The sequence below is a fragment of the Babylonia areolata genome, chromosome 13, assembly GCF_041734735.1.
Source record: "Babylonia areolata isolate BAREFJ2019XMU chromosome 13, ASM4173473v1, whole genome shotgun sequence".
Taxonomy (NCBI): domain Eukaryota; kingdom Metazoa; phylum Mollusca; class Gastropoda; order Neogastropoda; family Buccinidae; genus Babylonia; species Babylonia areolata.
Genome location: NC_134888.1, coordinates 20,940,296 through 20,967,412, shown reverse-complemented (window position 1 = coordinate 20,967,412; position 27,117 = coordinate 20,940,296). Strand labels below are relative to the sequence as shown.

Below are 27,117 nucleotides of genomic sequence, written 5' to 3'. Positions count from 1 at the left end.
TCCATCTCTGTTCATGTTCAAACATTCACAGCCTACAACACATATCATTTACCACTCCATTAACACAAGACCGCTGCTGACAAAATCTAAAGGACTCACTATTCTCCCCTCTGGTGATCATGTCACATGTTTATCACTTCATCATAGTTCGTATTCAAACGTTCACAGCCTACAACACATATCACTCCAATCACACAAGATCCCTGCTGACAAAAACTAAAGGACACACCACTCCATCAACTTACGGGAGGTGTCATTCCTGTCTGGGGTGCGGGAGGCGTCCAGGAAGGAGTTGGGACTGAGGGAAATGCCCGACACTTCCTCTGAGCGCCGCTTGAAGGAGTAGGGGGATCCCTGCTCTCCCTCCACCGCCAGCTGCTTCAACCGCTTCCGCTTCCGGGACCTGGCCCGTAGACTGGTGGTGGACATGGACCTCTCTGGCTCTGTTGGGGACTGTTGTAATGACGGCAAACAACAACCAGTTTATATCTTCAGTCAACATAAACAATGGCTTAAAGAAAAAAAAAAGTGTTTGAAAGAAGACAAGCTGTGTTCAGATTTATAAGTAGACATGACTGCATTAGCCAACTAACTGTCAGAATAGGAAGGCATCTCTTGCCAGGCTAACCTAGTTTGCAGTGCACCATTTCCATTTTGTTCTCTATTGATGCCATGATAAGTCATGGAGAGCTCCATGTCAATGCAAATAAGGTATTTTTCACCTACAAGATGCCACACAACATATTTGTTTTCAAATAAAATACCTAGACCAATCATTAACAAACAGAAACAAAGAAAAAGGCACATCAGAGACACCAGTGTCATTTACATGGCCAATGTGACAAATGCTCAGCATGTGTTTGTGACTGAAGAGGTCTACACAGAATCATCACCTAAACGAGCTTTATCTTTTTTCTTTTTTTTAACACACCAATCACTCAACTTAGAAGGAACAGGAATGAATCAAAGAAGAAAGAGAAAGAAAAAAACAAAAAGGTGCAAACCAAATATACATTAGACTCAAAACCAGTCACAATGTTTTGTCATTCCAAGCGTGTCAAAACCAGAATTCTTCTTTTCTAACTATCAAGAGGTATGTCACTAAATCCCCCCACCCCCTCCCAAATAACTGTCTTCCCACTCCCAGTTACCTTACCTGATGGAAGAGATACAACTGTTCCTCAGCACAGGCTGCCATCTGGATACAGCCCCAGAACCACTGAAACACCAGCACATTTCCTTACTGGTCACAGAGCAGGGATCACCCACCACCTCATCAGCACATGTTAATACCACAAAGTCAACACATGTTAAATAAAACATTCACTCATGCCTCAAAACTGTAGACACAGACATACATCACATCAGTGATCCACATCAGAATACAGTGCCTTGTAACTTTCATGTGATTTAAGAATACTCAGTTGTAAATGAAGTTAAATGCCAGGCACTTGCGAAAGATGTTTTTCAGGTGTTGTCTGCAGCTTCTATTACCAACAGGATAATCATTATCCGATCACTTCCAAAGCTTCAACTGTTACTCTAGGTGCATTACAATGCTGATAAAAACTCATGAATGAAAATAAGTTGAGAACATTTATAATGAAAGCAAAGTACTCAACTCCTCGCACAAAAACAAGAGGCAAAAACTGAAAACATATACAGACGCAAACTTGCACTGAGCTTGCCTTACGCACCCACACATGAAATAATCCAACACCTTCTTGGTGAATGGCATTCTTTACGTGAAAAAAAGGGGTGTTTTAAAAGCAGTATCTAGCAATTCCAGGCAAATTATTCAAGGACTGAAAACACAGCTATGTTAGGCAAAGGGCTGTTGGACAGTTTTTTCACAGTTGGCTTCATTGCAGTACAAACACTATCATCACAGTATGCTAAATGTGTCATGTCACCTACCTCTCCCCTGACGATCAGGCCGGGTACATTGGAGATGGGTGGTAGCTCCTTCACCGTCATCTCATCCACCACCAGGTGTGTGGCATCCTCACTGCCCACTGTGGTGTGGGATCCCCCTGCACAGCAGCGGTCACTGTTTTGTCAATACATCTTCACACTGGGGACTGTTAACGCGTCAAACATAGGTTTCCGTGTGCATTTGTTTGTCACTTTGTTTTCTTATGAAACTGAAAATTCATCCTGATGACACTGTGTGTATATGTGTCTGTGTATGTGTATTTATCTACCACACACTGACACAGACAGGACGCTTTGGTAACTGGATATGTCAACCTGTTGGTAAATAAGTGTGTGCATGCACATGAAGTAAATCACACATAAATGTATGTGTATGTATGTGTATGTGAGGATGCCTACACGACAAATGAAGAGCACATAATATGTGCACAAATGTATACATCACAACATATCCCTTCCTCATGAGGCAGGGACTGAGGGAGTGTGCAGGTACTCACCGTTCTCCACAGTGAGTTCCTCCATGTGAGTCTGTTCATCGGCATTAAAGCCAAGGAAGCTCAGACAGCAATCAAAGAAGGGTTTTACTCTGTACTCCATCTGAAACGACACACAAATCACCTGAGTTACTGATGGCTTATCACCAAAGGGAGGAAGGGTGGAAGCGAGCAAAGAAATAACTTTCATCTTACTGAAGGAAAAAAGAAGAAGAAAAAATGAAAAAAAAAAGAAAAGAAAAAAGAATGAGATGGTAAACAATGACATAAAAAGAACAATCAAGTATCAATGAGGGACGACAGCATGTCTATAATTAACACAGAATTGGGTTTCAAATGAAAAAAAAAAGTGGAATGTAAAAAGTTTGTAAAATTGTTTCAAATGAAATGAATAACTGGGGAAAAAACATTTGATAATAATCACTAACATCGTAATTCAACTTGCTGAATCTGGCACCTCTATAAAGCACAGTTACCAACTACCCAAATACTTGTGTTTGGAAACAAATATCTGTATCAACAACTCTCTTGCAATCTCGCCCTTCAACTTGGAGACACAGCAAAGAATTAGGAAATAAGAAATTTGTTTCTCTGTGCAACATGTATTTCATTTTAACAGACAAAAATGGATAAAGTGAGAAAAACCACTACCAACTTCAAAATGAAGTAAACTTGTTAGCAGGAATTACAGACATTCTTAAACTGAAAAGAGTTATAAATTGTTTTATAAGAAACTAAAAAAACCTCATCAATCAAAGAAAAGCTTGCAAAATGTCCATGACTGTGCCAGAAAGTAAGTTCTATGACTGAGGAGTGAAGGACGAGGTGGCTACCATGCTGTCAGAGTTGGCACTGATGTCCAGGTTGTAGCGCTCTTCCCACAGCCGCTCCACCCACCGGGCACTCATGATGGGCATCCCCATCGTCATGGCATACTGTCACACACCAACACATACAGTTCACACACATCATGTGTCACACCACAGCTCAAATGATATGCAAAATTTTAAGCCAAAAATATGTCGCAGTACAGCATTAATGTCAACGTATGACCTGTCACTTCAAACATACATCACTATACAGTTTATAAAATAAAGTGTAAAGTATAGTCTTTTCACATAGTCCTCAATGGATCTCAGAATCCTCATCATCAATAATCATGAAAAATCTTTCTTCACTTCTGCCACTTTCTGCCTGCTGTCAGTGAAAAGTGTGATCAAAGTTTCCATTTCTTTCACACTTTTAGATCAACAGTGATTCTGTGCCCGTCTTTCCTTTCTGCAGATTCTGGGGAACCTTTTACCTTAATTAAGAGTGGCAGTCTCCACAGTGGACACTGTAAGTCCAGCACCACAAGCAAAGCTGTTTCTGCTGTTCACGGGGGAAATAGCAGGTGATGTCCTGATTATGCTGGATTAAACAGGAAACCACCGAGCCCCACCCAAAGTAATTCAGCAGCAGTGAAGGACCTCCTGGTGATGGTCTCATACTAACTGACCAAAAACTGACAGCTCCTCGCCACTGTTAAAGGGTGTGCTGCAGATGGCTTTGCATGGAAATCTGGATGTTAGCAGCTTGTAAATGATGCTGCTGTAAAGGCATATCTATTGAAACAAATAAAATACTGGAAAGAAAGAAAAGAGATCTAATAACATAAAATAATCAAATGAAGAAAAACTCCAAAACAATTGCACACCCCTGCCCCTACCCTGCCCCCACCAGCCCTTAGTTTTTGCACTGACTGACCTTGTATTTTTCTCCCCCTGTGCAGTTAGCGATGAGATGCGTGACCTTTGGGGTCATGTCTCTTCTGACACTGCCTCCCATGTGGTGAACCAGATCCACCAGGTGGCCCTGTCAGCATCAAAATCACCAGGATTAAAAATGAAATGAATTAAAAAAACGAAGAGATAGCTCATGTATAAATATCTATTCACTGTTTCACAAATTTACACAGAACAATGGTAATATCATCCAGATATCTGTACCATATTCACCATAACTTCATATTGTCCTCTGAAAGTGAAAGTACATTTTCCATTAATAATAATTATCAAAATTCAAGACATCTTCCATTTTGTTACAGATTAGTTATCCAGGCAGAAAGGATTTTTTTTCAAAAATTCTATATGGTCAGAACTGACATTTCCATTCTCTGTTAGTGTTATAGAATCATTATCCAACCTGAAGAGACTTTCAATTTTATGTTACAGAATAATCATCTTTTCAGACAGAACATTCACTTCTCCATTACAGATTAACTGTCCAACAGAATAACCGTCCAATCGTAAAAGTTAAAATTTGGAAAATTGCAAAAAAAAAAGTTACAAACTGTATAAAATACGTACATAAACAGATACTTTCCACTTAATCCATATTTGAAATTAGCTGTTTACACTCATTTAAATTCTTTAAGAAATGCATATTCTTTGTTATATTATCAAGATGTATAAATACTATGGAAAAGAAGAATCCTTAGAATGTCAAGTTTCATTCACTGTGCCCATTCACTGTGCCAGAGAAACTGAAAAATCATATATACCTGAGAGTGGGACTCCCCAGAAACTTTTCTCTGAAGGAGTCTTAGAACCCCCTCACTGAACTGTGTTTCGTTCCAATGAACCTTAATTGTAGGTTCTGAGTTGCACCACATAAATACAAGTGGGTTTTTTCCCCCATCTTATACAAACTCAGGATGCACACAATAAGCAAGCTCTGCTGAAGTCTGAGTGTTTTAAAGCATAACACAAACTAACACCAAATTGTAAGAAATCAGAAAACCATTTCTATAAAAACAAGCAGGCATACCGGTAGTCTGATAGTGCAAGAAAAAGAGGCATTTAACCAGGAATTTAAAAGCCAGTGTATTAGTTCATCTGAAGGAAGAAGTGTGCAATTCCTGTGTATGCACACAGTAAGCATGGCAATGAGAATGCATACATAACAATGTAATAAAGACTTGAAGTTGATCAGATGATAAACTTGAAATAGTGTCCCAACTAACATATAAGAAAGGTAGAGGAAGCATAAAATTGAAGTATCAAAAGCCACCACAGCTGCCCAGCACACAACACTGACATTTCTGTACAAAAAGCAAGAAAAGACAGACGGGAGTTGATTTAACTCAACATGAAACACCTTTCTGAGGAACAAGTCAAAATTAAACTAACTCAATGTATCAGCATCAGTCTGTGTCAAAATAAATAATGAATGATCTTTTTTTTTTAATGGATAGATATATGTTATATCTATGCTCAACATTATTAACATATGCTACACACATGCTGTATAACTTACTACAAAGCAATAAATGTCATCCAATGCATTTCCTCTTTCTTATATTTAAGACAGTCTCTTGTTTCCTTTATTACATACTGTATCCATAGCCAAAATGTAAAGCAATTCCTGAGCATGTATATATTTCTTTACAGTAACACCAACAAGTATCTTTTCCTGGTCTAAAAATCATAATAAAGTAACTGATAAGCTGCTGATTACCCTTTTTGATACATATTAGTTTTCAGGGTATAATCAATTCATACATTCCGAAGATAGAAGAGCAAGAATTTGTTATTCTATGTTATGGAGAACACTGACCCCCCAAAAAATCTAAGCAGTGTCACATGTGAGGCTGATACAGATGCTGTTACTGTTAAATATTTGTACGTTTAATGCACTTATCTATCAATAGGTATCTCTTTGACTTAATCAAGCACCAATTTTCGCAGTTTATACGCAAAGTACAAAGTTAATATGACAAAATCTATGAACAATAAGGTTCTGAGCACAGACGTTAATAAATCAGAAATCTATCAGCTGTACATTCAAGCATTCTGATTCATATGTAACTGTATTGCACTAAAGACCCAGATCACAAAGTGCAGCAACCCTCATCCAGTGCATAAGAAATTCTTACACGGCTACTCTCTCATAACCACCAGACTATAAGACACTATAAAGTGCAACTGAAGATATAAATTCACACTTAAAAACATATATATATATATATCTGTACAGGAAAAAAAAGAAGAAAACTCCCATAACATTTTCCTTTTTATCACAGGTATTACATATCAAATGATTCATCCTGAGACTCAGGACTGGTCTATGATGTACACAATACCTACACTTCTGCATGATCTGGGCTGACATTCACTGATTCAGTAATTCATTTTAAAAGAGAGAAAAAAAAAAGTCCATCTTGGAACCACATAATATAGTCATCACCTGCAACTGTGTTCTAGCCATTGCTTAGAATCTTTTTTCATCTTCTTTTTGTTTTCATTCATTCATTAATTTATGTACCAATATTACAGTCAGCACAAAGCTTAAAATTCTATTTTCACTGTTCAGGGTTAATCTTTCTATCATTAGCATTCATAAATCATTCACTCTATCTCATGCCATGAAGCATTTTCACATCTCACTTTACATGAGTTATTTTCTTGTGCATATATATATGTGTTATTCATTTGTTATCCACAGAATCCCGTGCACATTAAGCCAGCACAAGCAATATGGACAAGCAGACTTCTACACACTACTGCTATTACCATTTTCTGACCGGTTGAAGGCAGCATGGAGGTCGACACCGAAGGGAAAAATAAATTAACATCCTTTAAATAACATGTATATTTGGCTGGGGCAGTATGAAGATGGAGGATGGAGGGTGGAAAGGAGGAAGAAAAAGGATCATGAGTCAGTGGGAAAAGACTGTCTTGTCTTTTTCTCTTTCCCTTTTCTTTGTTTTCAGTTCTTCAACTTCTTGTGATAAGAGGCAAAGAGACCAGTCAGAGGAGAGAAAGACAGCACAGCATTAGAAGATGGGTGGGAACATGAACTGACAAAGAGATGATTTTCAGACAATAGGACAGAGCAGAAGGATGTTACTTTTCTTCCTGCATATTCAAAAAATAAATTTCAAAGTACACCAGCCACCATGGCAAAGTGGTTAGCGTTGCAGATTGACAACTGGGAGGACATAGGTTCAATCCCCATTAGAGGTGTTTTGTTTTTGCCCTTGGTCAGCTCCTACCCAGAGCTGAGTGTGCTATGGGCCTAAGTGGAAAGACTGGGACCACACAGTCAAGGGTCATCCACTTCATGGATGCGTCTTCAGAAAAGTTCCTGACCAATTTTGTAAAGGTGTCTTTATCTCTAAGCCTGGTTGATGCTGGGATATATCATTAGAGTTGGAGAAGCCTACAACTTTATCAAATAGTCCCAAACCTAAATAGACACCCACAGCAGAATCTTCATCAACCCCATCATCATCAAAATATAGCAAACAAAATATCATATATTCTGAAACGCAAAAAGCACAGAAAGGAATATTACATATCCAACAATGTATATTTATACATCCATTCATATACACAAAGACACACACACACACACAAACCCCACAAAAACAGTGTTTCCCATTGGTCTAACATTCTGAGAATTTGACCAGTCCAGAATTTGGGAGTCACTTTGGTATTTCTGAGGGTCAAGCTAAAAAAAATAAAAATAAAAAAAAAGGAAAGGAAAAGCCTAACAATTTTTTTTTTTTTTTTTTGGTCAGGAAACAAAAGGAGTACATTTCTTGACTAAACATGAGAAAATAAAAAATTAAGCCCTCCCAAATTAAAACATTCTTATGAAATACATATCTTCAGAAAAAAGATTAAGCAGCAGTGAGTGCACTTTAAAACCAACAGATACCATACTTGAAAATCATTCATCTTCTCAATTTCTCCGCTTTGATCTCCACATTGACACCAAAGTGCATGTGTTTCTTACCCCATCAGTATCTTAGTGCCTTTAAATAAAGAAGAGTTAAGTCATCTACTATTTATAAGCCATGATGTATTTGTCCGAAATTAATGAAACAGCTTAATCACCCACTGAAGAGGAAATGAAGGTAAGACGGGAGAGAGAGAGACACACACACACAGAGACCACACCGGTGATCTGGCGGTGAACTATCCAAAAGATCACAGAACTCTGACCTAATTCTTCATCAAAATCGCTGACATCAATCAAAAGTGTGACCAAGCTGTTGCAACACACCATAACTCAGTCAGCTGCCTAACATGAAAAGTCGCACTTGTGGAACAGATCTATCACCTCCTGCAGTACATACAGGTTATCAAGAAAAAAAACCCCAAAACAACAACATACGCAACATTTCAACACCCTGAGAAAAATGTGTGTGACATTACAGCCTGTGTGTGTGTGTGTGTCACTGACACACATATGTTCCAAATGGGAAACACTGCTACTGAAATGTATAGTGGCATTACAGTTACAATACATATGTTACTGAATACCAGGATAGAGAAAGATGATACTTGAAAACAAAGGCAAGCTTCCTTTCCCCCACCCAAACACATATGCTGCATAAATATCACTCCATCGATCTCACTGTCAATCTTATTTGAGAATAACATACGCTTTTCGCATGGGTAGTACAGTACTTACGAGTCTGTCTCGCCCCTTGAACCCAGTGAAGCAGACAATAATCCTCTGCATGGACATACAGAACAAGGGACGAGAGCTGTACGGCAACACCTGAAAGAAGGCAAGATAAACAAACACACCTGAAGACATGATAAACACACAGTTATCTTGAAACCACAGTTTTCAAATGTCTGTATAACAGATCTATGTGCACTGCAACTCTGATCGGCAATTAGTAAATCCTTTTAAATCAATGAATGCTTTCCAAATATAAACAAATATAAGTGGATTTTACATTGACATTATTATTGTCCAGAAAATATGGTAACTGTGTTAGTGTATATCTCACACTTGGGCTTGAATCAGTTAAACTTAAAGGGAAGAATGCTATTCCAACACTTACATCGTTGTGGCTTCCTGACAACAGAAAAGACTGGAAGTTTGAACTATAAGCTTCTTACAAAATATACACAAAGTGATAATCAAAGTTGTTGTTTTTTTTGTTTGTTTTTTTATACCTATGTTAAAAATCTATGTACATTCTGTGATTTCTGATATAAACTGATAATGAAGAATTGACACTAAAATTTTCTCCTTTCAAATTATTTCTTTTCTTTTCGTTTTTTTAATAAAAGAATATGAACATTATACTGATTACCTGCGCATATTCTAAAATTATCTAAAGTTGAACATTTATTTGAGAAATCACAGATCAGACTTTCAAAATCTGGTTAATGAAGAAATGCCTAATTTGGATAACAAAACAGTTTATCAAATTACGTCAGTCTTTTTAAACTGACTATTCATTCTCACCACATATCTAGCTTCTCGAACAAAAAACAACAGTTGACCGTCTACCTTGTGTTGCGAAGCATCTTCACAACTCATACTTGTGAAAGAAAGAAGTGTGAATTTCAAACCTCAAATAAATCATCACACTTAAGGTATCCCAAGCTCCATGACCTGACCTGTGCATTCCGCTTACAACCCAGGATGACAGGGGGCCCAATGATGCGGGCCTCTGCCCTGTGAAGTTTGTGGTACTTCTCCCCCTCAAAATCTGTGAGCACAAACAGCGTCTCACATTCTGACGCAGTCTGGATGCACTCCAGACCGGTGTCTGACGTTGTAACCTCAGCAACTGATAAAATCTGAAACAAACAAAAGGGTTGTGCTTCTGTAAATTCCACAATGCATAGTACTTTATGCATGAATAGAAGCTTCTTGTAATGCAGTTTCATACATTATAATTAAGTGCAGTTGATACCGATGGCCTGGCAGGCAGTCAACAAGAATTCACAAAACTTCTTTTTTTTTTTGCTGCCCCATCATCTGCACTGTTTCAGTGGCATTACTCCCACGCTGCTCATTTAGATTCCCCCATACACGGCCACACCCAGTTTCGTCCGTCACAGTTCCAAGAATTCACAAAACTTGTTAAAAGACTGGCTGAAATAAAGATATGGCATGGGAATCAATGCCAAGATTACCACAGTGATGGCCAGTCACACAACCACCACCACTGCTGATGTAACTGTCCATGATTTCTTTCTTTCTTCTTCTTCTTCTTTTTTTTTTAAGGGAATCGGGAAGGGGTCGAGGACGCATTCATTCTGTGGAAGATCACATTTATTATTGGGACTTAAAAAACTTCATGATTCAGTGTGTCAGAATTAATATTGTGAAGGATATCAAAAAAGCAGGTGTTCACCCTTACAGAACTTGCAGGTTGGCTTTGTACAGATTCACTCCATATGGCGATTTTTCTTCAATGTCTTACCACATTCAACATTGCTGATATGACCTGTTCCAGGGATAACATATCTTAACATTCTAACCCAGGTTGTCAACACAATATGTGCACAGAAGTACCAGGCAGACTTTACAATCGCAACTTACCTGAGCTGTTGCCATGAGCTCTTCATTGGAGTAACAGTCCTCCCCCACCAGAACAATGTGTAAATCCCGGTCATCTGAAGCAAACACACACTGATTACATCCTAAGGAAATGGCACTCTTCATCATCTGCAATGACTCAATAAGTGTTTGTCCAAACAGAACAAGAAATCTGTGATCATAATCACCACGAAAAGTATGTGGCTTCAGGGTCACAAATTTAAAAGCTTTTCAATTTTATTTTTATTATCTTTTTATTTTCTGTACTAAAAGTAAGCTATCTCAGTATCTGAGACAAGAGTCAGGAAACAATTTTTATGTTTGAAAAATGGCAATACTCGTTAAAAATTCAGGAATCTCTAGATTTGAAGTCCACCTGTAAATCAGTCAGTAGTTACACTTTTTTGCTCACACATATGCATCATACATGCATGCACATGATGATGCATGCACACACACACACACATGCACATGAACGGATAAAATCCAAGCACCACTGTCACACAGATCAAACAACAAGCATTAAGGCAAGCTGGAGCTCTCAATAATTTGCTTAAATGGTTTATTCTGATGATTTTATATTTCTCATGCTTTCAGTACAAAACATCACGTGATACACTACACTCTACAGTCTGCTACCTATCAAACTCATAAAAGTACAGCCATAATCCAGAGACACAAAACTGGTATCAGAGCAATTACCTGATATTACTTTATTAGGTTGGTTTTTATTACCTTCCAGCCCCAAAGTAACCATAACAGTATTTGTCTTTGTGTGATACCCACAGCTGGTATTGTGGCAAAAACTGACTTATGAAAACTTGCCTAATAATAAAAATCGGTTAATAACAGGAGGAATAAGTGAACAAACTGCATTAAAAACAAGAGAGGCAAGGCCTTCAAGACTCACTTGTGATACACTTAAAAAAAAAAAAAAAAAAAATCGTTAAAATGTGTTCTGTATTTGTGTTATTATAAAGCTTCGCGTTTAAAAAAAAACAAACAGTCCTAACCAGATTCAAACCCCACGTGTTCGGGGGAGAAGAAACTGCCTTATCCATTACACTATCGTGGCTCCTTAACTGACGTTCTAAAATTTAACAATTGGACATACTCTTTTAAAGGACGATAAATCAATTGCGGTATTCGCAGTGAGAACGCTGTTTAAACCATATTATTCTGGTGTATCTTGGGCATTCAAAAAATCTTTAAGGGCAATAAAAAATTATTTTTAATGGCTATCGCCGCAATCACACTGCAACATTTAGCCGTTTCCACTAGATCTAGATAGATGTACAAGTTTAGTTACACCCGCCGGGAATGTAGTACGACACGGTCGATTCAATTTCTCTTTTATGTTTATTCTAGTTTTATAGTTTTAAAGTTGATATGAAAATTTAGTATTCTGTTAAACTAATAACATGTAGAGCCAAGTACAAGTACTTCTAAACGTTGTAAGAAGTGAAAAGGACTTCATTTTGAGAAAAGTCAAGACTGGAAATTTTTTCGTTTCATCGTGATCAGTTTAAGGGTATTAACTCCCATGGTTTACAATTTTTAACTGTGAATTCTGACTGATTCTGTGGATATTTTTATGGCAGTTTGGGGCATAATCCAGTAAGTGATGAGTCGTTCACAAATCTTTCTCTGAATAAATATTTAACGGTCTCCTTCTCCAACTTTCCATCACATGTTATTGTGTATTGTCCACTGAATATAGGATTTTTTTTTAATGTATCACAAGTGAGTCTTGAAGGCCTTGCCTCTCTTGTTCCTATTTTTATGCCTAATTTGATGTCAACTGACAAAGTATTTGCAGAGAAAATGTCAATGTTAAAGTTTACCACGGACACACAGACAACCGAACACCGAGTTAAAACACTGACTCACTTTGTTTACACAAGTGAGTCAAAAATGATGCAAAGAATATATCAGTCACAATAGTATACAAAACATTCATCATATCAAATGAGCAAATGGATATAACAAGAACTCAACAGAGCAAAAGCAAAAATGAGCAAGCACCAGAACTGAGTTTAATGACCTGTTAGCTTTTGCTCACAAAGCATCTAATTGACCAATGCTGAGGTCGCAGAAGATATAAAACAGCATCCAAATATTTCATACTCTTTACCAGTTCTCTTCGTGGGTATGCATGAGTGTGTCGTGTGCAATAACAAATCAACATGTTGTTTGTGCATGTCAATGCCTGTGTGTGAGTGTGCACACATGAGTGTCCACACATACTTTATGAATATACATGTTTTCTGGGTGTCAAAGTGAGTCAATGAGTTTGCATGTGTGTGTGTGTGTGTGTGTGTGTGTGTGTGTGTGTGTGTGTGTGTGTGTGTACATGTACAAGCGCAGGAACCTTTCAACAGAAAATGGACGAAAAAATATACCATATGCATACTGGGCAATACAGCACTTGCGAACATAAATATTCAGCAGAAACATTATACACAATCTCATGAAATGGTGCAATCTTGCATGCCAAAACATATATAATGGAAGCATGACTGAGTGAAGAGCCCAATCCATGGATCAAGTCTCCCACAACCCCCCACCCAGCCCCCACTGACAACAGATTTAAGTCAGTAAGGGGTGGTCTCGGTGCTAGTCTGTCAGTCTAGACAATGAAAGTTAGCTCTAGAGTTCAGTATGCACTCAACACAAGTTAAAATAATAAAATAAAATAAAAATCAAGAACCACCAGAGGTTGTTTTTTTTCAATATACATTTTGATACAAAATTTTGTAAAAAAAAAAAAAAAAAGTCTGCTTTGACAGGCAAGCAAACTAAACATGCAGATACATGCAGAGTGATAGAGAAAGAGAGAGAGAGAGAGAGAGAGAGAGAGAATAATAATAATAAAACTGGATAGTGCCAGACTTCAGCAATGTGCTCTCCCCCAGGACAGCTGTTAGAATTCCACAGAAAACCTGTTGCGATGAAAATGTTATTCAAAATAAACTACAACACATGATTGCTTATATCTATACTGCATTTGGCTGCAACCTTCAAACCTTCATGGGCATTTTTGGTTATGACCAACCACACACAAAAAAAACCAACCTTTATTATAAAATATTCCAATGTCAATAGATACTCATCTCTTTTTTTTATCTAGTGTGTGATATATGAATAACAATTTATTGAATTCTGAACACACAAAAACCATCACCAATGGATAATGAGAAACTAAGTATGGCTATACCTGTTATTATAACTCAGTAGCCAAAGATTGTGAGCAAACATTAAAGCAGATAGTAACTACTGGGGGAGGGATGGTTGGGGGAAGGAAAGGGTTGATAATGTGCTTATGAATTTTGAGTTTCTTGAATTTAAATACATACTTTTATCTAGCCATCCTGAATGAACTATGAATAGAAGTGCAAATCTGAGTATTTGTCATTTCACTGTCGTAATGGTCTTAATTTCATTATCAAACACACACACAGACACACACATGTCATTTGTACAACACATGCACTGGACCTTTACATGCAAGATTTATTATGGGAAAATCCAGATAGAGAAAGAATGAATGAATGACTAATTTACTGAGGGCAACAGAGCTTACATTCTTTTTTTTTTTTTTTTTTTTTCTTTCTATCCAGCCTTTGGATAGTGAGAGAGATGGGTGAGAGAGAAACACGGACAGGAAAGAGAAAGGGGAGTGGGGAGAGAAAGAAACCGTCTCTCTTAATTACACAAATACAAATTTCTCCAACAGTGAATATTATCGTTATTCTTATCATGATCCATTCCCATATTTTTATCCTCTTAAAAATCAAGGTAGTCTGGCCAAACGGCAACCAGTGATCACATATATTTCAGAATACTGAATTCTAGAAATGAATATAACAACTTCAGTGATGCCAAAAGAATTTTTCTGATGACTTATTCTTTAAAATTTAAATACTGACAATAATTTATACACTATTTTTTCTTCAAGATGAAATGCTGAAAGCAGACCCCATATCAGATCAACTGAGAGGAAAAAGTTTATTGGCCTGGGTATCATTAAAGATATTCATAGACCTGTATTAGATTGTACAAATAATAATATAAAGTATGGGTTACAAAAGCATGCCAAAAATGGTTAACTTGTGTTCAGCAATCTCAGGGTTGCATATCCACAAAAAGCAAGGTGCTTTCATTACTCAAACATTTAAAAACATTTTAATTCTTATGAAGTAAATTCTAAAAACTAATTTTGTTCCACATCTTCAATCATGACTGCAAAAGGTTTACACCCTGTACTAAATTTTATACTGCCAATGTACTGTATCTGAAGGCTTAGTAGTCTAAGCAACAGCAGTTTTCTTATTTATTTTCATTAAATCAAAATTTGTGGCATTCATCCACAGGAAAAACATCACAAGGGCCATTAGAGACAGGCTAAGACCTCAAAATCTTACGAACATCTGTGGATTAGCTGAGAGATGAAATGCAGGGAAAGGATTCTTTATGCCTTTATCATCATATGCTGTGTGCAAATGAAACAGTCTCACATTCATTGCGTTTTGTCTGTAGCTAGTGCATGCACCTAAGCTGCACATGGTAAAGGTACATTTACATTTTTGACCAGTTTCTAAGTTAGATTTTCAAATCTCAAATTATCATAATCATAATTTTTGCCTGAACTAATTGCAGTCTTAACTTGCCTGAGTTTGCAATGCTCTCTCAGTTTCAGTTTCACTGTGGAATTTCAATAATGAGGAGTGGGGGTGGGGTGGGGGGGGGGAGATAAGCAAGAACACTGGCCAACAGCATTGTGTGTTTTCAACAATGTGAAACAATCTGGTTGTGAAACGATGGGGCCAGAACATGAGGTTCAGTTATAAATCATTCATGGAACCACCCCTTGTTTATATCCTTTCTCAGTTTTTGCTTCACATGAATTATGACAAGACAGTGTGTTAAAAAAAAAAAAAAAAAAAAAAAAAAAGAAAAGAAAAATTCCCTGAGTGGGATTTCTTTGAAATGGGTACCAATTGTTTCATGGTTCAATGGCAAATAAATCTGCTACGAAAAATCAAACACCTAAGAACTTTTATCATATAAATCTGTGCAAACTAGAATTGTAATACTAGTTAAAATACAAAGCACTTTATTACTACATTCCAACATTGCATAAAATCCATCTAAAGTTACAGGAAAGTTAAAGTGACGAAGTGTTACATACAGACCAATGACTTGCAGATGAAAGAGAACAGACCTGTTCTGTATGGTTTCCTAAGTCAAGTTGAGCACACACAAGTATACATTAACTCCTTGCTGATGTGAAACATGCAACCCTGAATCCTTCAAGTTCAAAATGGTTAAATTTCATGTGCATGTTAGCACTGAAAAAGCTGGTGATGATAATTATATCAAAATAATGCCTCTGCAATGAAGAAGAAAAAAAAAGGGAGGAAAAAAAGTGAAGCGATACCTTCCTCATCATCATCTGAGGGGTAAGTTCTAGGGGTTGTGGGTATAGGTCTAGATGCATAACTAGTAGAAGCTGAACTGCCAGGCTCAGGTCTGGTAGTATTCTCTTTTACTTCACCACCTCTCTCAAGTGTGCAAGAGTCAGGTTTGTAGGCTGAAATATCAGTGCAAGGTAAACATATATTATTGGAATATGTAAATTGTATACTCCTTGAGACTAAGTAAATTACTCAATTATTTAATATCAACATGCCTATACATAATCATTTATGCATATGTGCTCCAATGTAAGCATGCAAGACAAATTTTACATTGACTAATATCAAACAAAACACTAAAGCATTAATATTCAATGAATTAACTTATGAATTAATTTATATCAAAACATAAATACAATCATATTATATCACAATATTATTACAATAGTAGTTTTAGTACTCAAGCGTGTTCTGTCAAATTAAAATAAGACAGGCTATTGAAAGGTAAGCTGTTGCTGAGCAAAGGATATCTCACAAAGGTTTGACTTTGAGGATCAAACAAGGGGAAATAAGCATTTTTTTCTCTGTGTGCTGATCAAGATTCAACTGTCACGAAAACATTATCAGTCATCACTGGAAACATGAAAATCATTTGCAAGGAACCCCCACCCCCCACACACACCCAGAATAGGAAAACAATAAACTGATAAATACAAGCTTGAACTACTTCAAACTCAGAACACATCCATGTGCAAATGTTGGAAATTGTATCGATCAACAATCACATATGGCAAAAATAAAATGAAACATTTCTTGGACAGTAGGTGTGTGTGTGAGTGTGAGTGTGTGAGTGAGTGACTGTGTGTGTGTGTGTGTGTGTGTGTGTGCGTGTGTGCGCGCACGCGCGCGCACATGCATGTATGTCATCCTCTCATAAAATATGCTGACAGGATGGGTATCAACTGCACTGGCATGGGCACTGCCCTGGTCTCACTGCATGTCAGGCTAATTGGTGGCTCCTGGACTTCATAAAGTTCACAAAGAGCCACATAAAAAAAACCATATGTATATGTATATATATATATACATACATATATATATATATATATATATATATAAATATATATATATATATATATATATATATACATATATATATATATATATATATATATATATATAATAAAATTAAAATAAAAATCTTGCATACATCCACATCCGAAAATGTAGTGGGGTTCTAAACGGCTGGGTAAAAACAAACATAAAATGCCACTATTTGTAGAAGTACAAGTTGTAGAAAACTATATAGTATATGAGTAAGCATGTGAATCGCAGTTCACAAATGCAGATCCAGTTTCAAATCGTAATGGTATCTCTGATCTATAAACATCAGCACTCTTTAAAATATAAAGTATTATAATGGTTTTAAAACTCCTCAACATATTTAATGAAGAGAGTGTGTGAATGGGTGTGTCATTGAAAAGTGAATATGCGTGTGTGCATGCACATATAGTGCACATGAATGCCTATGACCAACATTTGTAAATGTGATACATATGCGCCTTATTTTGGGGGCTATGGGCCAGGGATGGGAATGAGCTACTAGTATGGACAGTGTAAATTTTAATCAAGTGAAATATCAACTGACATGATCATGCTATAAATTGTATAACAGCTCAAGCAAAAAATATAACAAAAAAGGCTCAGAACAACAAAAGATGTAAATCACCAGCAAATGATAATACTTCAGGTTAAAGTAAACAAATAAAAAGAAAGAACAATCTTTCTCTCCACTCCATAATTTAATTATAAACAACATAAGAATTGAGATCAAGCTAAATTTTGTTTACCTGGTCTAGTAGTTTCCACGTCATCTTTATCTTCAACAACACACGCATACAATTTCCAACATTAGCATAATTATAACTATGCAATACAATATATACTATTTAATGCAGAGCCAGCAGTGGTATATGTGCACAAGGGTGAGTGGTATATAACTAGTATGCTTGGGTCAGTGAATAACTTGTAGCTTACTAACATGCTTGGGTCAGTGAATATGACTATTTGTGTAATATCTAAATATATCACAATGTTTACATCATCTATCATTCACATTTCACCCCCTACGCCCCCTCTCCCCACAAAAAGTCAGTGAAACACACACACCAATCACACTTCCTCCTCTCCTTCCAGTATGTCCATGACTGACACACTAAACACTACAAATGTACTAGCTGACTGCAAGAAACAAGAAGCAACAAAATAAAAGGACAGTCAAAAGTCTATAAAAAACAACAACAACAAACCCAAACAAACTTATCAAACAAAAAATCAACATTGTAACAAAAGTGCCAACAACTACATAGAACTAGTTTCATGCATGGCACTGCTCAAGCCCTCAAACAGGTCTTGTAAAGTTGTATACAGCCTAAAACATACAATACTTCCCTTACTTCCTTTCCCACTGACCACTGCACATTCTTAAGGGACCACCTGCTCATAGTTTTATCTCTCAGTTTCGAAATATTTAAACATGGGGGGGTGGGGGGGGGGGGGGGGGGGGGGAGAGAAGCAATGAACTAGAAATGTATATACGAGAATGTATAATATACATCAGTTCACTGTTACAGTGTTAGGGTTAGATTTAAATATCAAAACTACTTCTATTTAGTAACAAGAATTTTACTACATAACATTTTATAAGAGAAAAAAGACAATACAAGAAATACAAACACTGAGAAGTTTTCTATCACAGATGCCAACAGCTGAGTGGTAAGACCTTTTGAATTTTGTCCCATGGGCCTGTCAGGTCAATGATTTGAACTGCAGCAGTTCTGGGGAAGTTCAGGCTGTGCATTTGTTTACAAAATATAGTTTTGTCTTCATTACAGTACCACCTAACTAAAAGAAATACTAAATTTTCTGTTTTACAAGTCCAGTAAATGTGTAAAAGTCCATTCTGTATTTCAAAGTGTCATTCTTCGGGTGTAGTCTTTTCAAATGAAGACTGCAGTTGCAGCCCTCAAAACCCAGTAAATGGAGGACCTGTGGAGTGGAGACAGTCTTGATTTTATCATGCTCCCTTTCCAAGCCATGACCCTGTCTTGTTCCTATAAGATCCACTTCAGTCAGCCATGACGATACTATCCCTTTGATTTTTCTTCTTTTTAAAAACAAATGTTATACTAATCACTAAATCAGTAATGAATACTGGAATGTTTGGTGCTTATTTTGGTAGGAGCAAAGGTTACTTCTTCTTCTTCTTTCCCTGGACTACCGCCTTCATCATTGTGAAGATTCTGTAGACTATAAGGTTATGTTTGGGAATTAACTGCTGAGTTGAAAAAAATCAGTATGTCGCGCATCAAACACCCCAATACCTTGCAACATATCTAGCCGGAGCAGTATTATGAAGAATGCCTAACGAAATGCCGACATCAACTGACATTTTTTTTTGACAAATTTTGCTCACTAATCAGTTGATGAGCGTACTGTAACTGACCGGTGCTGTTTCAAAAACTATATAATTGGATTTTTGCACCTTCAGATAAAACACTGGCCATTTGTTCTCATTCTATAACAAATTCTATCTACTGAAAATTACCGTTTTCCGTTGCACAGTCGGGCTCGGGCACCTGACGAGCCGCCATTGTAAAGTCTTCAAATTTAGCGGTAGGCTCATAACACAATAGTTGTGATTGGTCCAGAAACACTTCCGGTTCTGAAATATCTCCAATGAAAACATGTGTTGTACATCGCATCAAGAATCGTCTGCTCCTCAACGCACGCTCTCCAGCTTTGTTTACGAATCTCGCGTGTGTTGTGTATACGTTTGCATAACCCGTAACGTGGTCCTCGTCATACGGCTGTGCTGAGAAAGTGATTCAACTGACTGAAGTTTGGTAAGGTGGTTTTTATGTGCGTTTTTGAATTGTATACGTTGATGTTGCTTTTATTTGCAGAGGCGAGCATCGTGCAAACGAAAATCATTCCAATCGATGCCTGTCTGGTCCACAGAGGGCGAAACGTTGCAACCGGCACGTAGGCTGCTGAAGTGATACTGACACAGAAGCCGTTTTCTTTCAAAGTAAAATTACATTGGGACAGAACTTTTAGATTTATTGCTTATTGGAACTGATTTGTTAGGAATATTTTAATAGACTTGCAACGATGATTTAGTACTATCGTAAATCTACAAATAGGAAAATACATTAACGTCAAGGACTTGAAGAAATGGAACACGATGACATTTGTGCAGCCACAGTTGGGCACCCCGTTTCACCTTCCACGCTGTTTGTTGACGGTGATGAAGGTGGTGGATGTTTTCTGGTGTGTTTGGTTGTGAAATATGATTAGGCTTAGATTTCTTATTGGAAAATGTGTCTTAATGGAACTATTTAGTATTTATAGGTGATCCCCTATATATATATATTTTTTTTTTTCTTTTTTCCAAGATAAAATAGAGCAAATTTATTGGACACCTTTTTTTTCTCTTCCGTTTTTTTTTTTTTCAATTGCTAACAATTACTGATACAATTAATTGTGTTTTGGCATAATTTCAATGATACATATGATACAGCTTATTTATCATCATAGAGATGAGTTCAGTTCTGGTCTGGACACTAGTCATTCGGATGAGACGATAAACCGAGGTCCCATGTGCAGCATGCACTTAGCGCATGTAAAAGAACCCATGGCAACAAAAGGGTTCTCCATGGCAAATTTCTGTAGAAAAATCCACTTCGATAGGGAAAACAAATGAAACTGCACACAGGAAAAAATACCCCAAAAATGGGTGGCGCTGTAGTGTAACGACACGCTCTCCCTGGTGAGAGCAGCCTGAATTTCACACAGAGAAATCTGTTGTGATAAAAAGAAATACAAAATACAGTTCAGATCTTGAGATCCAAACAGTAAGATAGAATAGAATAGAATATGTCTTTATTACCAAGTGTACCAGAGTCACAAGGAATATTGGGGGGGATAGTACATAATAAGGTACGAACATAATTTGAAAATCATACACAAGCACAGATACAGTTGAAATTAAGATACATAGAAGTGCATATCAATCTAAAAACTTGTGCATACTCACACATGCACACACTGCACACAAACACACGCACACACATACACACACACTCTCTCTCTCTCTCTCTCTCTCTCACACACACACACATCTCTCTTTCTCTCTCTCTCTCTCTCTCTCTCTCTCTCTCTCTCACACACACACATGTTTGAACAGAAGCTGCATATTACATGTGGATAGGGTTGATGACTAGATCTTCACGTAGATAGTTGTTTACTGATGACTAGTTTTGTTGATGACTAGATCTTCACGTAGATAGTTGTTTACTGATGACTAGATCTTCAGGTAGATAGTTGTTAACTGCACAATTCTATTTATCGTACTGGAGTTTTTCGAGAAACAGGGCATTGACTGCTTTGGGAAAAAACCTATTGGCCAAGGGATTGGTTTCGTCCTTATACTTTTGTACCGTAAACCTGAGGGGCCGTCAACCAGAGGAGAACATCTCGAAAATCCCAAAAGTTGGATGTGATTCGTCCTGGTTGATTGATTTTGCTTTTCTGAGTAGCCGCTTATGATAAATGTCTTCTAGAGAAGTTAGATCAGCCCCGGTAATCTTGGTGGCAGTTTTTACGATTCTGTTAAGGGCTGCAACTTCTGCCTTGGAAATGTTTCCATACCAAACGGTAATAGCGAAGGTTAGCACACTTTCAGTGACTGCTTGGTAGAAATCAACCTTGATTTCTTTTTTAATTCCAAACTTTTTGAGGTGCTAAAGAAAGTACATGCGCTGTTGTGCTTTCTTAACAATTTTTTCTGTATTTTTCGCCCATTTCAGATTATTGGAAATGATCAGATTGTACTGTTAATCATTTGAAATGATAGATAATGCACTGATGCTGTTCCCATATAGACTTAAAAGAAATCTAATGCTGTTCATATATGATACATGTAGACCTTTTTTTCCTTTTTCTTTTTCCAAATCTCATCATGAAACAAGCTGTAATTTAGCAAATGTTAGATAAATACATCATTTTAAGCCGCACACAGTTTTCAATAATACCAGTGCAAAAAATTCCCAGAATCATTTTTAGTTGTCCTTGTGATAAGTAGATACAAGAAATTTAACCCCCCCACCCCCCACCCCACCCCAGTTTCTACTTTACCAAAGTAAAGAGATGATTAATCAAATTAACTACACCAAATACAGGCAGCATATTCCAAACACCACTTGCAGTACATCCATGTTTGTATTCGCTTCATTGTGGAAAAGTCATCCATATTTTCTTCCATTATTCAGTTAGTCTCTGATAGCCTTTTTTTTTCACGTTGAAGGTTTGTGACTCGCAGGGCTGTTGAACAGCAACATTATGGTGACTGACGCAATTTAGGCGACCAGTGTGATAAAATATTCAAGGCCAGAGTTGATTAAAATGTGCCAGTGATTGCATGCTCTGCATATGTGATGCCACTGAGAGGAAGAAATAAAGGGAATTTATCTATTGCTTTCAGGCAAACACATGCGTTGGATGTCCCTTGTCTCAGTAAAACTTCTCTTTGCTGGGGTTCCGTTCTGAGAAAACCTGAGGTGGGGGTTGGATGTGTTAAACAACATGAACTCCCTTGCCATTGTGACTGGTTAGACTTGATGAGCTGCTTCTTGCAGTCAGGTTATCTGTTGTTGGCAACCACTGAGCAATACTTGTGAAAACAATCCACCGTGGTCGGCATGGTTGGTGGGGGTGGGGGTGGGTGGCTCTTCTTGGCATAATCTAGTTCTTGCTCTCCAGTGCACATGAATGCAATCGTTGTGAAGTACCTACTAGTGCACCCTGTGCAGAACCAGATTGAAATTAACACTTTCTCCCCCAGTCTTTCTCTGTTACTCTCTCTGTCTCTCTGTCTCTTTCCCTTGAACTTGTAATAAAACATTTTGCTATATATTCTTATACCAAGCATTCAAAAGAACAAAAATTTCTCAAATTCATGCACACACACATGCACACACACACACACACACACACACACACACACACACACACACACACACACACACACAAATAGGGCTTCTGATGAGTTAAGAATCATGGATGTCTCAAGAACTGTTTTGCCTTAAGTATAGGGGGTCACAAACTACGTTCTGATGGTCTCTCAAATGCTGCACTTCCTAATCAAATATGTATTGCTACACACATACAAAGGCTGACTGAAGTTGTGATACACTATTTTTTACTCTTCTTGTGTGTCTGTTTAATACTTCAGACAATTTTTAGAACACCTGAAGGACCTGCTCATTAACAAGCTGTGGATCCTTTCCATCTTCAAGGCATCAGTGTCAATGTTGCAAATAATTTATGTGCCCCTACACACACACACACACACACACACACACACACACACACACAGATTCTGATTTGTATTCTTATTCACATAGGAGGCATGCATGCCCTTATTATAAATCTCTCTCTCTCTCTCATAAACACACACACACACACTCTGTCTCTGTCTCTCTCTCTCTCTCTGAACTCTGAGCCTTCTTCACCCTTTGTCATCAAGCATGCCAGCCTCGACTTGTACTTGGAGGTCATTGACCTGTGTTTGTCAGGCCAGAAGTGGCAGTTGGAGGGTGTTGGGGTACAGAGGGGAAAATGGGACTGTGGGAGAGGGGGTACAAGGGTGAGGGGTCTGTGGGGCATTGTTCAAGGTGGCAGAGATGCAAGTATCCCGACTGAGGTTAGGACTAGGTGTGAGATGCTCTCTTCTTCCAGTTAGGAATGTCTCATTTGGTTCTCCCTCTTTCTCTTTGTCTCTTTTTCTCTCTTTCTCTCTCTCTCTTCCTCCTCTCTCTCTCTCTTAAACTTTTGCCAGGTGATAATTTTTTGAAGTGGAAAAAAGTTTTGGTGATGTTTACTTGATGGAGTTGCTGTTGATTAGTTAGTGTGTGAAGTGATGTTTGATATAATTATATATGATTAAAATATAGTATACATACATACACACACACACACACACACACACACACACACACATATATATATATATATATATGGATTTTTTTTTTTAACTTGGAATATTGAATTTAAAATGGGGAATGGGATGGAAAGACTACAAATGGAGAAAAGAAAATAGGAAGTTTTTGTGTGTGTGTGTGGTTGGTTTTTCGTTGTTTGTTTGCTGCTGTTGTGGGAGGGAGGGGGTGGACAGAGGGGTGGGGGTTGTGGGGGGACATTGATGGTGTGTAGTCAGGTATTTTGAAGTAAGGAGCTCCTTGTACTGCATGCAATTGAGGCCCATAAGGAAAAGAAGAAAAAGACTTTGAATGTACTGCAGAATGTTTGTAAATGATATATATGTGCATTCATTTGGCATCACCATTTATTAAATCATCTTCTGAACACTGGAAAGAACATCTTCAGTTATGTTGTCCACTTTGATATAACATTATTGAGATATCAGATTGGAAATGAGCACTTCCAGATCATGACAGTCTTGCCACCAAAATAATGTAGTATAAACTTTATTACACGTCATATCATTTCTGCCCATTTCAACCCGTTTCCTTGTTAATTTCTGTTGTATAGCAACCAAGGCAAATATTGTATTAGTCTTTCCTGTACCGGGTGACATGATTTGTGCTAGTGCAGAAACCTAGTCAGAAGTCGGTCTCCATTTTATTTTCCTGTTTGCATGATATTTATGTCTTAAATATAGTTATATACACACATCACACTTGTTCCACCTGAATGCATGTTTGCTCTCTCAGACAGTTCCTCCCCCATCCCATGGCCAGACTGCCCCCCACCCCTCTCTCTCTCTCTCTCTCTCTCTCTCTCTCTCTCTCTCTCTCACACACACACACACACACACACACACACACACACACACACAGTGACACCCACAACCTATCAACACAGGTGTGCATGTATACAGGTGTGCATGTAAACACTGTTGACTATGTCAAAAGAGACTTCTTGCATAACTTATTCAAAAAATACAAAACATGCTGTTTTGTCCTATCACACAAAAGCATTCATTTTTATGAAATTTAGTGATTGAGTTTTCCCACTCACTTTCCACTTTCTGTTCATATCTTTTGGAAGTGAGTCATACGTATTATGTATTCACACCCACCTGATCCTAATTAAAAGCATAGCTCTCTTGTAATGAAAACAAACAAACATGGAAAACACGTGAAGTTGAATGTGATGTTTGGAGGTGAAGGGAGTGCTCTTGTCATGTGCTATTCAGTGAAACCTTCAAGTGCGTACATGAGCATAGCAAGGGTGGCAAATTATGGGCTCGGTTTTTCTTCTTCTTGGTCTTTTGTCCTCTTTTCTTACATCTGCTCTTAAGATAAGATAAGATAAGATAAGAATAACTTTATTATCTCCACCTGGAGAAATTTGGTCAGGTGCATTATCACAACATAGACAAGTAAACAACATGGGGACCATAACTGTAAAAGCCAACAACAGCCCCAACAAATATTACGAAGATACAAATGTAAAAAATATCACATACATCATTTCATACATACATCCACACACTGCAGGTAATAACTAGTATTCTTAATGTAAAAACAGAAAGAATTAAGAAACATTATTTGAATATAATTATAAACATAGCCTACTATACTGCACATTGATTATAATAGACAGATAAGATAAGAATAAAGATGAATTGCGGAAAACCACAACCAGATAATCAGCACACACCCGCACTGCACCCCCCCCCCCACCCCCCCACCGCACCCCCACCCCACCCCACACACGCAGATAACTTGATCAAACAAGAGTAATAAACATATGTTCTCAAATAAAAGCATTTCACTTATTCGCTTTTAAAAACATTGCAATTAATTATTACATCGTAATTATTAAACAGAAATATATTTAGAATATGGACGTTAGCATTAGACATATTCATTTTGCTTCCTTGACATCTCTGTCTTTTTGTTGTTCCTCCTTTTCGTCTTCCTCCACACCTTTTACATCTTTTTTTTTCTTTTCTTTCTCTATTTTCTTTCCCTTTTCCTCTTTTTTTTCTTTTTTTCCTTTTATATAATTTTCTTTCCCTTCTTTGTATTTTAATGTTTACCACCCCACCTCTTTTTTGTTCGTTGTATTTCTTTTTTCTTTTTCTTTTTTGTCATTCTTCTTTTCTTTTTTTTCCCTTCCACCACCTTTTTCCTCATATTCTCATTTCTCCACTTCATACTTATCCCCTCCGTTATTTAGTGCTTTCTTTTTTTGTTTCTGTTTTTGTTGTTGTTTTTTAAGCAGTGGAGCAAGTTGTAATTGATTCTGTGTCAAGGCTTATGCCCAGCAACAAATCCACTCCCTTGTGGATGCAGCTATACAGTCTCTGAAAATGCAAACAGTGCCATGGTGCCTTCCTTGTTTTGCAGGTTAATCAATACTGTCTGTAAATAGAACAGCTTTACATGGGTGTGGTACATTTCTTTAGCTGATGTCTTTATTTTTGAAGGGCGGAATATAATTTTAGCTTCTGTTGAAACTTGTTTACAGAAAGACGTGTTTTCAGCTTGGACTGGAAAGGTTGCCAAGAGATGTTGAACATTATATATATATGGGTGTGTGTGTTAGGGGTGTGTGTGTTCATGCCTATGCATGGGTGTGTGCTGATATATACAATTGCACAGGATTATTTTCACATGTATTTAAAAGATATATTTTCACCAAGTTTTATAATTATAGATACACTTTTTTTCTGTGTTACATTTTATTATCTATTCATGTATTGAATTGCATGTGTAGAAGGATAGTTGACTTATTTCTCTATTGTTTCTCTATCTGTGTGTGTGTGTGTGTGTGTGTGTGAGTAAGGGTTGTTGGCTTTGTTTCTCTATTGTTTCTGATTTATTTTTCATGCACATTCAACT

The 27,117-nt window shown here is 37.4% G+C and overlaps 2 protein-coding genes across 5 annotated transcripts in view; one reads left to right on the top strand and one right to left on the bottom strand.

Moving 5' to 3' along the window:
- LOC143289137 (protein ECT2-like) overlaps nt 1-19,826 on the bottom strand; it is a 39,364-nt gene extending 19,538 nt beyond the window's left edge. The window contains exons 1-10 of one of the 2 annotated variants that reach the window (XM_076598020.1): nt 19,791-19,826; nt 10,770-10,843; nt 9,839-10,021; nt 8,892-8,981; nt 4,176-4,283; nt 3,263-3,364; nt 2,433-2,532; nt 1,918-2,033; nt 1,157-1,219; nt 246-453 (exon numbers count right to left, since the gene is read on the bottom strand). In XM_076598020.1, the coding sequence (XP_076454135.1) occupies nt 246-453; nt 1,157-1,219; nt 1,918-2,033; nt 2,433-2,532; nt 3,263-3,364; nt 4,176-4,283; nt 8,892-8,981; nt 9,839-10,021; nt 10,770-10,784 (985 nt within the window). In that variant the 5' untranslated portion in view covers nt 10,785-10,843; nt 19,791-19,826. Of the gene's footprint in view, nt 1-245; nt 454-1,156; nt 1,220-1,917; nt 2,034-2,432; nt 2,533-3,262; nt 3,365-4,175; nt 4,284-8,891; nt 8,982-9,838; nt 10,022-10,769; nt 10,844-16,206; nt 16,339-19,790 lie in introns of those variants that run through there. The other variant, XM_076598019.1, reaches the window with a different exon arrangement.
- Nucleotides 19,827-19,981: 155 nt separating this feature from the next.
- LOC143289136 (octanoyl-[acyl-carrier-protein]:protein N-octanoyltransferase LIPT2, mitochondrial-like) overlaps nt 19,982-27,117 on the top strand; it is a 31,315-nt gene continuing 24,179 nt past the window's right edge. Inside the window, exon 1 of one of the 3 annotated variants that reach the window (XM_076598017.1) lies at nt 19,982-20,088. Coding sequence is in view for 2 of the 3 variants with exons in the window: in XM_076598015.1 (XP_076454130.1) it covers nt 21,797-21,913 (117 nt within the window). In the remaining variant the exon portion in view is untranslated. Of the gene's footprint in view, nt 20,089-21,715; nt 21,914-27,117 lie in introns of those variants that run through there. The other 2 variants (XM_076598016.1, XM_076598015.1) reach the window with 2 other exon arrangements.